The 16,895-nt window shown below is 40.7% G+C and overlaps 1 protein-coding gene across 1 annotated transcript in view; it reads left to right on the top strand.

The window, feature by feature from the left end:
- Positions 1-203: 203 nt before the first annotated feature.
- LOC309556866 (putative 2-ketogluconate reductase) overlaps positions 204-16,895 on the top strand; it is a 30,523-nt gene continuing 13,831 nt past the window's right edge. Inside the window, exons 1-5 of the mRNA XM_082259391.1 lie at positions 204-244; positions 6,693-7,073; positions 11,632-11,803; positions 15,069-15,247; positions 16,048-16,144. Of these exons, the coding sequence (XP_082115517.1) occupies positions 6,698-7,073; positions 11,632-11,803; positions 15,069-15,247; positions 16,048-16,144 (824 nt within the window). The 5' untranslated portion in view covers positions 204-244; positions 6,693-6,697. The remainder of the gene's footprint in view (positions 245-6,692; positions 7,074-11,631; positions 11,804-15,068; positions 15,248-16,047; positions 16,145-16,895) is intronic.

Raw genomic sequence — 16,895 nt, forward strand, 5'->3', positions numbered from 1 at the left:
AAAAAAAGACACAAACTTAAATTGAACTGCCTAATCAGTCCTTTTGGGTCTCCTTTACTTTCTCAGCTCAAGTAACAAATTGCTCGCAGTTAAATACAATTGTTGAACTGTAAAAATCACAATGTAAGCACATGCCTGTGTGCAAATTGTATAGAAACTTATATAACCGGTTAAGTAACTAATTAACTCTTTTTGCTCTTCAGCAAAGCATTAGTGTGTGTGAGACGAGAGAATTGTGGCTGAGGTATGTACGGCTGAACTTTGTCTCTTTTACCATGATTTAGAGCTGCAAATTTTAGCACTTTATTAAAGCGTACAAATTAATTTGTCAATTTGTATAATCGGTTTCTTTATGAGGTGTTAGGCTGGCTAAACCTGGGAAGAATTCTGTGGGTGGGTAGGCAGTGAGTGAGGTTTCTGGCAATTCTTGAATGAGACAGCTAAGTGAGTGGTGATGAGGTTAAGGCTAGGTTTCCACTAGTGCGGCTACGAAGTCGTGCTACTTCTAGCACGACTTCGTAGCAAAAGTAAACCGCGGCTTCAGTTAGACTTGTCCCTCATATATAGAGGGAAGTCGCACTCAAAAGTAGTACACGATTTACTTTTGAGGTCGCGGCAACTGAAGCCGCGGCAGTGGAAACGTGCCCCATTGAAAACAATGGGTTTTGACTTGCTGTGCGACTTGACATGTGTCAAGTCGCACCGCAAGTCGCACTAGTGGAAACCGAGCCTTAAGTCTGTGTTTATGAATAGGAGAACATTTTGGGATTTTAAAGGCACAATACACTTAAAATATGCCTAAAAATACAAATTTTTTGAAACTATAACAAAGACATTTTAAAAAAGTATATTGCATTATAAAAATATCATTATGCCATTTCTTAATGGACCACAACATATATTGTGTGGTATCACCATCAACCCCTACACATAAGTTGGGAGCCCCCAAGTATGATTGTGGGGAACATATAAGCACATAAATGGTTCTTAACCACTTGCCGACCGCCGCAAGTACATATACTGTGGTGGTCAGCCCCCCCTGGGCAAAGTGACTTATGGGTACATCATTCGCCCGCGAGCCAATAGGGGGTGAGTGCGCGCCGCTGGAGGCACACTCCCGCCCCTGCTCGTTCACTGCCATCCCTGCGCAAGTGAACGGCGGACATCGGAGTGGCCGGTCACTCGCGATCTCCCGCTGGAGAGGGAGAAAGGCAGGCGGCTGATGTAAACAAAGCCGTCTGTCATTCTCCCTGGTGTAACTGCAGAGATCATACGATCCTGCTATGTAGGATCGTATATCTCTGTGGTACATCAAAAGCCACGCCCCTTTACAGTTAGAAGCATGCCCCTAGGGACACACTTAACCCCTTGATCTCTAATAAAGTTAACCCCTTCCCTGCCAGTGTCATTTTTACAGTAACAGTGCATATATATAGCACTGATTACTGTAGTAATGTCACTGGTACCCACAAAAGTGTCAAAAATGTCAGTCAAGGGTCCGATCTGTCCACCGCAAAGTCGCAGTCCCGCAAAACAAATCGCAGATCGCCGCCATTTTACAATAAAAATGACATAAATCTTTCCCGTAGTTAGTAAACGCAATAACTTTTGCGCAAACCAATCAATATATGCTTATTGCAATTTTTTTCACCAGAAATATGTAGCAGAAAACAAATTGGCCTAAAATGTTAAAAAATTTAGATTTTTACATTTTTGGGGGGGGGGGAGGGATTTCATATAAAAAAATGTGAAAAATATTGTTATTTTTTCAAAATTGTCGCTCTTTTTTTGTTTATAGCGCAAAAAGTAAAAATCACACAGGTGATCAAATACCACCAAAAGAAAGCTCTGTTTGTGGGAAAAAAAGGACGTCAATTTCATTTGGGTACAGTGTTGCACGACTGCGCAATTGTTCATTAAAGTGATGCAGTGCCGAATCACAAAATAGGCCCTGGTCTTTGAGCAGCCAAATCCTCCGGGGCCTAAGTTAAATTCCTGAATGACAAAGGGTGGTTACTTAAAGAGGTGAGGATCTCCAGATAGTAGTCTGGCTTGCTCGACATGTTTCGTGTTAAATTACGCTTCTTCAGGAGCCTTAAGGGTTAAGAATTGCATTTCTCTATAACAGAGTGAGGATAGCAAAGTCAATATTTTATATAAAAAAGAACAAAAACATTAACAAGGTGTAACAAAATTTTTCCCTATTCATAAACACTATATCATTGCGGACGCGGCACAATCAATCTCAATATGTCCGCAGTACCACTCTGCGCTATACCTCCAATCTTGAGGCTTAAGTCTGGACAATGCAGGGCTTGCCCTAAATTCTGTTTGCCCTTTAGCGAATGGGAAAACTAAACAGCCTGTTCACCCGCCTGCCCGCCACTGCAAACCTCTGGCTGTGCAGTTAGTATTACTGCCACCACTAATGAATGACCGCTTTCAACTCGGAGATGCGGGTGCTGAAATGTCGGTGGTTGCCAGCATCCTAGTAACCAATGACACACTCCCAGCCTCATTCAGCTGTAAATGGTGGGGTCGGTGATGCTGGCTGATGTCATTGTCCAAAAGAGCCAATGGCATTAGCTAGCAATCCAACCCCTTTGTTTACATTTACCAGCCAAACGGGGAATTCCCTGGCCAGAAATGAATGGGGCCAGGGATGTGTCAATGGTTGCTAGGCCGGTGTCCAAGCAACCACTATCTTGCTGTGAATGATGGTCTTTAAGCTTAGTTGTCATTTACGGGAATAGGATCAGTGGGAGAGGATCGTTGTTGGACATTGACTTTGTTGGACATTATTTTGGACATTGTGGGACATTAGTTTTGGACATCATGGGACGTTAAAGGGACATTAAAGTTATATTAAAGTTATATTTGTTTTTCAAATAACAAACATGTCATACTTACCTACTCTGTACAATCATTTTTGAACTGAACAGGCCTGAATCTCCTCTTCTCAGGTCCCCTACTGGTGCTTCTGGCTCGCCCCCCCTCCCCCAAGTATGGCTTGGCCCTGCTTCCTCATCACTGGACTGATTGACAGCAGTGGCAGCCAATGGCACAGAGAGAGCAGCACTGCTGCTCTTGTGCACATCGCTGGGTCGAGACCAGTGATGGAAGTAACTGCGTTAAAGTAAATGGATTACTCATTACTTTTGAGGGTAACGAGTAATCCATCAGATTACTCATTCTCTCCCTGTAACGCCGTTGCCGCTAGTTTTGGCTGCGTTACTACAATTACATCTACTGCCACCAGATGGCAGTAGTTGTAATTGTAATTCCCCCTCTCCTCTATGACCGCTGTCTGCGGTACAGGAAGTAGAAGAGGAGGAGACTCAGCCAAGGAGACACTAGAGACTCGGCAGATGATGATGATGATGGCTGCAGAGGGGCGGAGATGATGGCTGTGGAGGCGGAGATGACGGGGAGATGCAATGCTCTGGCAGAACCTGCCTGGCTACATATCCATGGAGGGTTCTGCAAACTATGGAGATGACTACAGCGGGCGGAGGCAGATCGTTTTTCATGCTACGGAGCTGCGGTATAGAGTACGGGGAGATGCACTGCTCTGGGGGGGGCTAGTGGCTACATATCCATGCAGGGTCCTGCAAACGTCAGGAGTTGGGGGGGGGGACTGCAGATGAGTGTGCAGTGGGCCTGTTTAGTAGTGGGATGGGAGTTAGTTGGTGGATGGCAACCCCCAACTCCTGACGTTTGCAGGACCCATTGATTACCCACTGTGTTAACCCCATCCCCGCCAAAGGCATTATTACAGTAACAGTGCATATTTTTAGCACTGTTAGGGGTCCGATCTGTCCGCCAGAATGTCGCAGTCCCGCTAAAAATCGCAGATCGCCGCCATTACTAGTAAAAAAACAATAAAAATGACATAAATCTTTCCCCTAGTTTGTAAACGCGATACATTTTGCGCAAACCAATCAAAATACGCTTATTGCGATTTTTCTTTACCAAAAATATGTAGCAGAAAACAAATTGGCCTTAAATGATGAAAACATTTTTTTTTTGGGAATGTTATATAGCAGAATGTGAAAAATATTGTTTTTTTTTTTTCAGAATTGGTGCTCTTTTTTTGTTTATAGCGCAAAAAATATAAATCACAGAGGTGATCAAATACCAAAAAAAGAAAGCTCTATTTGTGGGAAAAAAAGGACATCAATTTTATTTGGGTACAGCGTTGCACGACCGCAAAATTTTCCATAAAGGTAACGCAGTGCCGAATCGCAAAAAATGGCCTTGTCATTAAGGGGGCAAATCCTTCCGGTCCAGAAGTGGTTAAACTTTTTTTAGTGAATGAGTAACCAGGAGTATTATGTATCCCTTACTCCTTTACGTAAGAGGGCTAGATATCCAGGGACCCCTTTAATAAAAGGGAGCTTCAATATTCTGACGAGACATCTTTTCCCCTCACAGACCCCCACATCTACTAGGCCAGGGATGGGGTCCTTGTCCTCATTAACATGAAGACACTGTGCTTTGTCAGTGCCCTTCTTATGTTAAGGGTATGTAACCTGGTGTGGTTCAGGAGGGGGGAGTGCAGCGCACACTCGTTGCCCCCCCCCCCTTCACACACACACTCTTTTAAGGCCACGCAAACATGTTCGGATAAGGTTGGGGTAGCCCGCTGTTTTTTTTCTGTGTGGGTTGTGGCCTTACAGTCTACATCAGAACCTGTGCTGTGAGAAGGGTCTGGTATAGATGTTGTAGGGAATCCCCAGCTACTTGTTTACATACAGAGCAAAGCATCTAGGAAGTATCATGTACTGGCAATTTAAATGGCATTTTTGCTTCTGTACAGGTGCCCTACTTCATAAAAAGATTTAGGGCACCCTCCAAGCATGTTATTTGAAGGAACTGTGCACATATAAAATAGTATTTAACCACTAGAAAAAAAAATGTGCCCCCTGCAGATTTTAGTCATAATGTACTAGTATGCACCGCATACTAGCACAATATGAAAGACTTACCTGGACATGGAGCCCTCCAGCGCAGCGCAGTCACGGCTCCCTGGCTCTTCCATCTTCGCCCGGTCTTCCTTCTGGGTTCGTGGACTGCGGTTGTATGAATGGCCCCCAGTAAGGCATGGGTATGCCGCCTTTTCAGATCGCATGTGCTGGTGATGTCACTGGCTGCATGCTGTGCCAATATCTCCTAAACAGTGCAAGTTTAGGAGATATTCACTGTTCCTACAGATAAGCCTTATTATAGGCTTATCTGTAGGTACACGTTAAAAGGTGAACTTAACTTCCACTTTAATGTTCCCTTTTAAGCCTCCTAAAAAAAGTGTTGCTCTCTGCCAAATGGTAACTTTTTTAAATATTTTTTTTTTTTGCATTGGTACATGCTCTGCCTGGTAGTAGCCCAGCCCCCTATGCTGTTTGTATGACAATCTGTTTCCCATCAGCCTTAAAAAAAAGGTCAAATTAATTTGCAGGATTGATCCACCAAAGACTTCAATTAGGTTCAGAGAATGTTTGCAGTTTATACATTTTTTAACTGTTTGGCAAATGTTCTTCGAAGTGAACATCTGGTTCGTTAGAAGTGCCGAGACTCCCTATAATACCACACCTGATGCAGACATCGACAGGCTCCTGCAATTATGATTGCTTGCTAGGTGATTTTCATACCAGCTATAACAACAAGCAAGAACTGACTCAGTTATACCAGGCCATTTATGACCAGTCTTTTTTGTGTCTTCTGCTATTCTTGTGCATCTGAGTTAAACATCTGCTCCATTTACTGTATTGGAACTCCCTCTTCACTGTAGAGTTGTATTGCAGTTAAAATCCATTTCCATGTTCTTCCTACTTTTTGAGTGCAAATCCTTATGCAGTGTTGGATCTTTAGGGCCCATATACACACACTGCAGTACCATAATCTTTATTGCAGAACACCAGAATTAGTTGAGTATGAATCATCTTAAAAAGTCACCCCAACACCCATAAAATGTGGTGCACCATAATGGAAAAAAAAATAGATCACAAGCTATTTCTCCATTGCTAGAGCCTAATCAGTAAAGTTCCTTGCCTTTCTTGATTTTGACACTAAGCCCTGCCCTATTGGATAGGTGGAGCTTAACCCAAAAGTCAGGTACTGTACATACACACAGTCCTGCACCCACATAGATGTGAACCTAACCTAAAAGCTTTATGTAAGGAGCACAGCTAGGCAATTCATAATAGCATACAAGTTAAGATTTTAACAATTTAGTGAGATCTGTGAATAACCACTTTTTCTAATTGCACTATACATTTCAGTCTTTGCTTTGCTAAATAGAGGCCTATGCTTATATTTAGTCAAGTAATCCACAATTTGTGAATAAGTCTTATTGTATTTGTACCATTGTGGTGGTGTATAGAAACAAAAAGATTTGAATTGTGTCGATGTCCAATATTTATGGACCTGACTGTATGTCAAGCCTTTGTAACAAAGTGAATAAAGTTGAGAGGTACATATTGAATATACTTTTCAAGGTAACAAATACCTACTTTTTGTCAGGACCTTCACTTACAAAGTTTAAAATGCCTGGCAGGTTAACTTTAGAGCTCCTAAGGTTGTTTGCCAATAGGCTACAATAGCAGCAATCAGGTCCTGGTTGTACAAATAACTGTGCACTTTTTTCTATGTTAAAACAAGCATTAAATATCAATTGTTTTCCATACATTTTTTAGGAGAAATGGAAGAACTTCCCTATGCACTGTTATCCCACATCGGTGGATCCAAGGGTTTTCCAAAACAATATGAAAACATTGTAAAACAGCACTTCCATATTTTATACCTGGATGAGTTGAACAACAACAGAGAGCTATATGCCCCAAAGGTACAGGCTCTCTTGTTGTGGTGGCACATGCCTGTAGTGACCAAAGAACTTCTAGATTCTCTTCCCAATCTTAAAGCGATATCGAGTTCTGGAGTAGGTGTGGATCACTTGGATCTGAAGCTGATATCAAGTTATGGTATAAAAGTCACCAATACACCAGGTGTGGGAGATGATGCCACTGCAGATATGGGAATGGCTCTTATGCTTGCATCTGCCAGAAATATAGTAGAAGGTAAGATATCTGTTGTGCCATGTACATGTTTGCATTCTATTCTCACTTTTCTGTACTTCAAGGTGATCTATTGGCAAACCTTCTAAGGGGTTATGCGCAGTGCTAAGATATTTATCCAACTGTTCCTTGAATGTCTTTATAATTAAAAGGCAACGCCATGTCACAATTGACAGTGAGAAGCATACAAGGATCACAGCCTACACAGTACCTCAGTTTTTCTGGTACAATAATTTTATTTTTAACAAGGAAGATTTAAATAGTAAATTATCAAAAACAAAACAAAAAATAAAAACACTTAAAGTATACAGGAATGAGTGATACTTAAAGTGAATGTTAAGAAGGTTTTTTTTTTAGATTTGTAGAAAGTTGGAGTTGCGTTATACACTTTATTGAAGAGTTTAAAGAGGAACTTGAGGCCTCTTTAGATTTGGCTTTGCCACCCCAGCACTACCATCTTTGTTAGTCTGGTGTGTCCACAGATGTGCCGAAAAGCCCTGTCAGCCTTTGGGTCCCAGCAGAACCATGTGGCACATCTGTTTACAGGTGTTAGTTTTGCATGCATTTGCAGACCGCAAGCATTGGGACTTTGATACCAGCTCTGTCTTTGTGCATGCACAGCAAAGCCTGTGTGTGTGCAAATGTCCTGCAGGGCTCTGTGGCACATCTGCGCACACGAAGAATCCAAGAGGCAAACCTCATTCTCGCCTAGACTAGAAAAACAGAAGTGCTGTTTTGCTGCACAAAAGCACTATGAAGTTTAAAAAATATATACATCCTAATGTGTGAGAGGGAGGGGGGGGGGCAAGGCAGAAGAAAATAACTTTTTATTTAGGGTAAAGGTCCACTTTAAGATTTTAAAGACAAGCTTTCAAAACCTGTTAGGTCCTGTTTTCAGACTTTTTACGATTTCCATTTGCATAAGCAATAAAGGAACTTACCCAAAACCCTACATCTTGAATAACATTAGTTAACCAATAAAATGTATCACATTTCTCTACATTAAAGAGGAGCTGCACTAGTTTCTGGGAAAAAAAATAGTCATCAGCTACAAATTGTAACGCTCCTGCGTTTTATGTATGATGTGGATTTTCAGCTGCAGAAATATTCCACTTCAGTAGTCATGTAAGAGAAACGCTGAGACACCATTCCCAACTCTCAATGACTCATCATGTGTGGAGGATCTCAATTCAGCAAGTAAATACACACACTCAATAAGATGTTTCCTAGAGTGACTTATGTATATAGTAACACAGTGATGATAGGCTGAAGAGACAGGTTGGGTAGAGATGGTAGATGACAGACACTTGAAAGGAAATGTTCTTGAAAGTAAGATAGTAGCAGATGGGATGCAGATAGGTTTAGCAATCATGTATGGTAGCAGATGACAGAGTAGCAGGTGGACATACAAGAGAGATCAACCCAGTGCAAGAACAGGTGGTAGTAGGCTCAAGAGCTAGCAATCTTAGATAATGCAGATGTAGTAATAGTCCTTAGTATGCAGAGCTAGATAGTGTAAGCTTTAGTATAAAGGTTATAGAGGTTTCCCCTGTGGGGTACTTATCACTAATAGCAATGTAGCAGAGGAGAGGTTCGGCAAGAGCGGATGATCCGGTAGCGGGATACAGGGATCAGCGCAGCGTGGTTCCGACAGCGAGGTATGCTTGCAAGCATGAGAGCTTCAAGACAGGTTAGCATCAAGGCACAAAGCAGTTTGAATGAACACATGTGAGTGAGAGCCGGCGATCTAAATAGCCATCCAGTCCGGTGCTCAGTGATGACAGCATCAGTCTTAAAGGGAAACACACCTATATGTGCTTCATCTATCTAGGTAGATGGAAAGCTCCCGGAAATAATTTGATAGGAGGCACTGAGAGTGCCAGAACCTTACACAAATACTGTAGGAAAAAAATCAGATCATAGGAAAGTTATTTGATGCGCACATCAAAGAACAACTGTAAATATGTTGTAAAAATAATAGGGTCACAATGTATTTATCAATCATGCCTAAAAACACTGTTTGCAGGCATCATATATAATAAGAGCTGCTGCAGCACAGAGCAGGACAAGTTGTCAAAATGACAGCTGAGTCTTGACAATTGCTTTGGGAGGAAGGTCAGGAATGTGAGCAAAAACAAGGGTGTACGGGATGCCCAAGGTACTTAAACTATTTTGGGCTTACTTTGTACACCCAAGGTCCTTAGTTGGGTAGTACAGTTGCAAAAACATTGAAGCCCAAGTATGGAAACATCTGCAAGTCATGTTGAAAATTACTTTAAAGACAAAACTGCAATTATAATTGAAAATGTAAAAATAAATGGGTGCTGACTGAAAACTTAAGGGAATTCAACAAAGCCATACACAAAGAATACACTTAAGAGAATTCAACAAAGCCATAAGGTCACTTTTTCTGGTGGTATGGCCTCTTTAACATGGCCTGTGTCTTATTCATGAAAGCCTTGCATCAATTTTGGAATAAGTAATGACTTGTGTGCCATATTCAGGAAATTCTTACTACCAACACTTTTAGAATCTGTCCAACTTTTAGAAAATGGCTATGAAGGATCATAAAAGAATTACCACGACTTCACAGATAAGCAAACTGTCAGGAATTTAAAAAACAACTCAAAGTCAGCGCACAGGGGGAAGGGTGTTGTATGTTCACTACTTTATTTATATATTTTAATGTGTTTTACATTTACTTAATTGGTTGCTAGGATGAAGGCCGCCCACATCCTAGCAACCATCTGCAGCAGTTCACACTGAACTTACAATGAGCTGGACTTCATGAGAAACTCTGAGAGACTAGTTTCCCTATCAGGTTTGCTTTGCCTGTAATTACCAACAGATGGACAGTGAGCAGATTCCAAAGCAGCTATTCAGTCCAGTAGCTGCTTTAAAATCCACCCACTGCCATCTGCAGAGGTGATCAAATACCACCAAAAGAAAGCTCTATTTGTGGGGAAAAAAAAGGACATCAATTGTATTTGGGTACAGTGTTGCACGACCGCGCAATTGTTAGTTAAAATGACACAGTGCAGAATCGTAATAAATGGCTTGGTCATTAAGGGGGTAAAACCTTCCGGAGCTGAAGTGGTTAAAGATGACATAACACCATCACAAATGTAAAAGTTTCTTTAACAAACTTCATGTTTACTATGCCCACCAGAGAAACCTTTTCAGAGAGAATATATAGCTGCACTCAGCCTTGGACTAAATCTGCCCTGTAAATACACACATGTAGCTAGGACATGTTGGAAAAACAAATAAGAAAGGGAAGAAAGATTGTCTCAGCAGACAGTTTCAAGGCCAGTCCAGTGAAGGCAAAAACCAATGATACTGTATGTGTTTTTATAGGCTTTAAAGGAAACTATAGTGTACCTTCAGTAATTCTGTCTAAAGCTTTAACATAAAACTTTGTGAAAGTCATGTTAAAAAAATATTACTTCTATATATTTACTTGATAGCTGTTCCATATTTTGATAATTGTATATCACAGAAAGATTTACACTCTCTGTAAGTTATTATGTTAAAGTAGAATTCCTGGCTTCCCCTAACTGGTCTTAAAAGCACTCCCTCCCTCCTCCTAGCACCTATTCTGACTGAGCTGTGTAAGAAAGCTGTATATACTTATTTTCAGCCTGCATGGTCATGTGATCTCCCCTGTGTCAGCCAGCACTGGCTGCATGGGAGAGGAGAGCTTGACAATGGTTGGCTGTGTCTGGGACTGGTGATGTCACCCACGGGCTCCTCTGACCCATCCATTGTCCGCTCTCCCACCTCTCCCCTGCAGTGACAGCTGGCTAACACAGGGAAGCCAGATCACGAGACTGGGCCAGAGCAGGCGGAAAAGGGGTAAGTGTAGATCTTTTTTTACACAGGTTAGTTAGTATAAGTGTTGGGGGGGGGGGGGGCATTTTTAAGACTAGTTAGATACAGCCCAGAAATCAAATTTAGGGTATGTGTAACTTCTACTTGGATGGCATTTTGATTTGCTAAAGCACAGTATATGGTAAGCATTTGCCTTTTTTTTTTAATGCTTGTTTTCATATTTTTTCATCCTTTGTTACATCTCATTGCTTCTGATCTCCTGCAGTCACTTTGTAGACACTTCATATCTGCTTGCATACACTCCAAGGATGGCTGCATGACATTTTTCAAAGTGTTTTTTTTTTATGCTCACCACAGAATACCATGCCTATGTAATGTGTGTGGAAATATCTACTTGTCATCTCCATTGAAAGATAATGTGACAGCACAGGTGCAGAATTGTAAGACAGGGACCTTTTATAAGAGGAAGTGCCTGAAAAAGCACCTTCATGACAGAACCACCAGACATTATTGTTAGTTAGGCTGCACATTTAGTAAAATATTACAATTTTGTAATTACATTAGGAAGGTAAATATGAGATTTTTGTTGGGTTTACATACGTTTGTAATGATGATGTAAAAAGAGTATGTCCCATCAAATCTAAGTGCTTGTGGGTTCTGTAATATTGTGTTTGGGTTTTTTAAAGTGTATATATTTTTATTTTTACCCAGATCCTATTTTATTTTACAGCTCACAGAATTTCATGCTCACCAGATACAAAAGATTTAGATTTTAACAGTGTGGGTGATGACATCACAGAAGCAACACTGGGCATTATTGGAATGGGCAGTATTGGCTACAGCATAGCTCACCGTGCCAAGGCTTTTAGAATGAGAATTCTTTACCATAACAGGAACAGAAGGTGAGATGTCTTTTCTCAAAACTACTGTGTTTTCCCGAAAAGAAGACCGGGTCTTATATTAATTTTGGCACCAAAAGACACAGTAGGGCTTATTTTCGGGGTAGGTCTTATCGTGTAATGTGCTATCTTCTCTCCCCCTCTCCCTCCCTGCCTGTCAGGAATCCCCAGTGGGAACCGAGTAAAAGTCTTTGTAAAATCCTAGAATCCACTCTATTATTAGTATTGTATCATGTCCAATGTGTGTGTTCCTGTATTATAATTGTGCCAAATACCTTAGTTACAGCGCCGCTCGACGCTTCCGTGACCCCCTGGAGCTCTCTTCCCTTACTAATATATATTGTCCAATGTGTGTTCTGTATTATAATTGTGCCAAATACCTGCATTAAAGCGTCGCTCGGCGCTTCCGTGACCCGCCAGAGCTCTCTTCTATGCTCTAAGCACTGCAGAGGGGAGGGGCTGAGATCCCCCACTGACAGCTGGGAGAAGAGGAGGAGAACGGGGAGATCAGCTGAGCGCCGAGCGGCGCTGTACCGAAGGTATTTGACACAATTATAATACAAGAACACACACACTGGACATTATATAAAACCGTAATAGAGTGGATTCTAGGATTTTACAAACGCTTTAAACTACGACTTTTTTTCGGGGTATAGCTTATATTGCAGCCCTCCCCGAAAATCACAGTAGGTCTTATTTTCAAGGGAGGTCTTATTTTTGGAGAAACACGGTAATAAACAAAATAATTAAATAGATCAAAATAAATGACTAAATATGGTTTTTAAGTTGAATTATATATTTTTATTGGTTATAAACATAACAGCGATCATACAGTAAATAGGAAAACAAAGTGTGAAAAGACAGGTAATAGTGGTCCGAAAATGTCCTTATAAAATAACTGATATGAGACAGGAATATGTCACAAAAAGTCGGTATAAATGTATACAGGTAATGTACTATGGATGGAGAATGAAAGGGGCGCACAAGGCAGCACCATGTATGAAGGAGGTCGTGTGACATCTATGTAATCTGATGTAAATGACATTTTACATAAGACATGAACCAGAAAGGAGAACTTGCAAAGGGAAGAACTGAAAAAGAAGAAGAAAGGGAAAACGACTAGGTCAGGAATGGAGCTGCCACAAAAGTAGATAAATAACGACTCAATTCAGTGTAGGTGGGCTAGAATAGCCCAGAGTTAAGATGATAAATTGCTTAAAAGAATCCAATGAGGAATAAAAAATGTAGGTCGTCCATAAGGAGAATGTTTGTAATGAGTCTTGTTGTTGTGCTAGGAGTTCTTCCATCTGCATAATATAATCTGCATAATATAATTTACTATGTGAAGGGGTCGTAATAAATGAAACATAAATTACAAAAGTGCGCTAAACAAAATGATGAGAACAAAAATGTTCATATATGGTGTCTGCTGGAACAGCAGCTAACACAAAACATACATCCAAGGGATGTAAGGCTGTGAAAAAGTCTCTCAGTCCAAAGAATATAGTGAAGGTTAGGGAGTGATGGGAGGTGGGTGTAGCCTCTTCCCAGACTGTGATCCAAAGTGAATATTGGTAAACTTCAATACACATGTGAACACCCAGTGATAGGAGTGGACTCTTACCACAATGTGGAGAGATGTGAGCATATACTGTATATTATCCAGAGGTCCAAACTGATCGGCTAGATGATGTAATTCTCAGGTGGAATGGATCAACCAGCTGCTTCCAAATTGAGGGGATCTGTAGGCTTCCAAACAGGGGGATATCGCCAAAAGATCGTGCCCAAAGAAGAAGAAGGGACTATAGTGCATTACCTTCAGTTTATTTATGAAATATGGTAAACTCCAGTCCCAGAAGCCGACTCTTCAGTGGAAACGCGTCGGGGGGAGCTAGCCGTGCTGTTACAAGTCTCGGACCGTACTGCAGACGTCCGCGACCACCCTGTATATGCTGCTTATTCGTCTGGAATTTGTAAGTGTCACTTCACATATTTCATAAATAAACTGAAGGTAATGCACTATAGTCCCTTCTTCTTCTTTGGGCACGATCTTTTGGCGATATCCCCCTGTTTGGAAGCCTACAGATCCCCTCAATTTGGAAGCAGCTGGTTGATCCATTCCACCTGAGAATTACATCATCTAGCCGATCAGTTTGGACCTCTGGATAATATACAGTATATGCTCACATCTCTCCACATTGTGGTAAGAGTCCACTCCTATCACTGGGTGTTCACATGTGTATTGAAGTTTACCAATATTCACTTTGGATCACAGTCTGGGAAGAGGCTACACCCACCTCCCATCACTCCCTAACCTTCACTATATTCTTTGGACTGAGAGACTTTTTCACAGCCTTACATCCCTTGGATATATGTTTTGTGTTAGCTGCTGTTCCAGCAGACACCATATATGAACATTTTTGTTCTCATCATTTTGTTTAGCGCACTTTTGTAATTTATGTTTCATTTATTACGACCCCTTCACATTCAATTTTTTTTGCAGTGCTGCTTTCACCTTTCTCATCTTGCCATAAGTCTTGCGCACCTATTTCTCTATTCACTATAATTTACTATGTGTACCCAATTTGAAAGGGAAGATGTGTGGGGAAGGGATCTGTAAAGAGATGGTATAAGCTGCCTACCTGCAGATGGAGAATATTGAAGACTAGATTTTTGTTTATGCAGTGAGCCTGGCAAGATGGACAAAAGGGCGGTTTCAGGAGAAGATAATGGGGGAGATCCACTAGAACTGGTACAGCTGTGAATAGTAACCAACCAGCTTCTAGTTTTTATTGGAAAAGCAAAAAACTGAACAAGCTGAAGTTAAAAACTGGTTACTATTCAAAGCTGCACCAGTCTTAGCAAATTCCCCTCCTTGACTCATTATAGTTCTCGGAAATTGTCTGCCAAAATAATTATGTCTTACTACATTCCCACCCAATGTGTAAATGGGAACCTCTTGCATGACTACATCTCCAACATTTATCTGAAACCTGATAATCTATACGGTGGAGGGGGACAGGGTCCCTATACCATCAAGTAACTACTTTGTAAATTTTCTCCTGGAAAAAGGCATGTGGATTTATGTGTAAAAGTGCAGACCTTAGCCTATTCTGTGGAGTCAACCTCACAGCCCAAGTCTCTGTTCCAAGCTGCTAGGAAATACGGCTTTAAACTTGGTAAAACAAGCATAACTGTGTTTTGAATGCTACAGTTTATTCAATGTAGTCACACAAATAATATTCTTGCTGACATTATTCTTAAACAGGGCTGTGGAGGAAGAATTGGCTGTGGGTGCTGAGTACTGCGATAATATGGCGGATTTGCTCCAGCAAAGTGATTTTGTGATGGTGGTTGTCAACCTGACTGAAAAAACACACAAGTTGATTGGACGGGAGCAGCTTCAGCTGATGAAGCCCACAGCAACTCTTATCAACATTAGCCGAGGTACACCCAGTAAACTCTCTACATACACACACACACAAACCTTTTTAAAATGTATTTGAACGTTGAATTGGTGTCTGTTTAGTAATTCCTTTAGAAAAATATAGGTTTAAAAATATGTCTTTGTGTAGCACATATGAGTGCTTTCACACCTGTGCACCTGAACTTATGTACAATTCTTGAAATGTGGACACCAAAAAGCAATAATGTAATGTATTACAGCTTACCAATTCTTAAATGCAGTGGCTGCATTAGTTTCTATTTTTATTTTTTTTTCCCTCCATTTTCAACTGGCGATCCTGCCAGTATGTAAACTTCCCTTAACAGAACACACAGTCCAACAAAAGTTTCAGAGAGTTGAGACAAACCATTTAACACTGAGAAGGGGTGCTTACAATAATCAGATTTTATTCATTTATGGAAAACCTTTATCCCAAAAGGAACAAAACTGTTGCTGTAATTGTTTGAAAAGTGTTAGGTGGAATTTGATTCAGCTTTATTTGTTAATCAAGTTCATCTAAATCTGCTTGTGAACCTAACACTACCCTCTCCCCTGACTGACTATGCTGCTGTCCAAGGGTTTCTCTATTGCTCCTTCAAAGAGTGGAGCCACCCTAAGACAGGAAGTGTTACTGCCTGGATCACCAGATGAAGAAAAAGCCTAATAAAGAAAATGAATGTAGCCACTGCATTTAGGGATTGGTAAATTACAGTATATTACATTTTTGTATTTGAGTTTAAATTCATTTTAAAGGATTGTTATTAGTATTTATGATAAAATGATAAGCAACTGTTTATTTCAGGCCAAGTAATAGACCAGGATGCACTGGTAGATGCCCTGAAACATGGAGTTATTAAGGCTGCAGCTCTAGATGTCACATACCCAGAACCCCTACCAAGGTGAGGTGCCAGAACGCTTAATTTTGGGGTATTTTACAGGTGGCTGGCTCTTGCTATATTTGACCACATTTTTACCACTGCTACAAATAAGCTAGCTGTATGTGAATAGTATGGTATTTAGGAAATAAGAAACATCAAGAAAATAACGGTTGTGCACAATAAATGTCTTTGTCAAGTCCACAGTTTAGTCCTCCTGATCCAACTCGGAGCCAAGGGTAAATTGTAAGCTGGCCATTTGTGATAGGTGAAACCCAAGTATTGTAGCTTCCTAAATAGGTATAATACAGCTTCTTAAAGTGCACCTGTGCCCAGATTATAGATAATAAACTATTTACATATACATAAACAAAAAAGTAAAATAACCCAAAAGTATTAAACTTAGTACTAAGCCACAGTAGTGCAAAAAAAAAAAAAAAAATGTGAACAAAGTTAAAAATAGACAGTGATCAATATTAAAAATAGAAATAAACGTGATCATATTAAGTCCTCCACGTGAAAGTCCTCCAGTGTGTTAAACCCATATAAGTCTTGCTGTCAGTGAAACACCTTGGATCCACCACTGCTGTGATATAGTGCCCTTCTCCCAAAGGAATATAACTTACCAGATCACATTGCACCCCATTCTCATGAGTGGGCGAAACCACACAGTATATTTATAGTGACTTAATTTGTGAGACTCTACATCACTTCTCCACCTTTCTTATATCATAAGCTCTTGTCCACATGTATGTAGAAAAAAGAGAAAAGGAAG

The sequence above is a fragment of the Pelophylax lessonae genome, assembly GCF_965119305.1.
Source record: "Pelophylax lessonae genome assembly, chromosome: 5".
Lineage (NCBI taxonomy): Eukaryota > Metazoa > Chordata > Amphibia > Anura > Ranidae > Pelophylax > Pelophylax lessonae.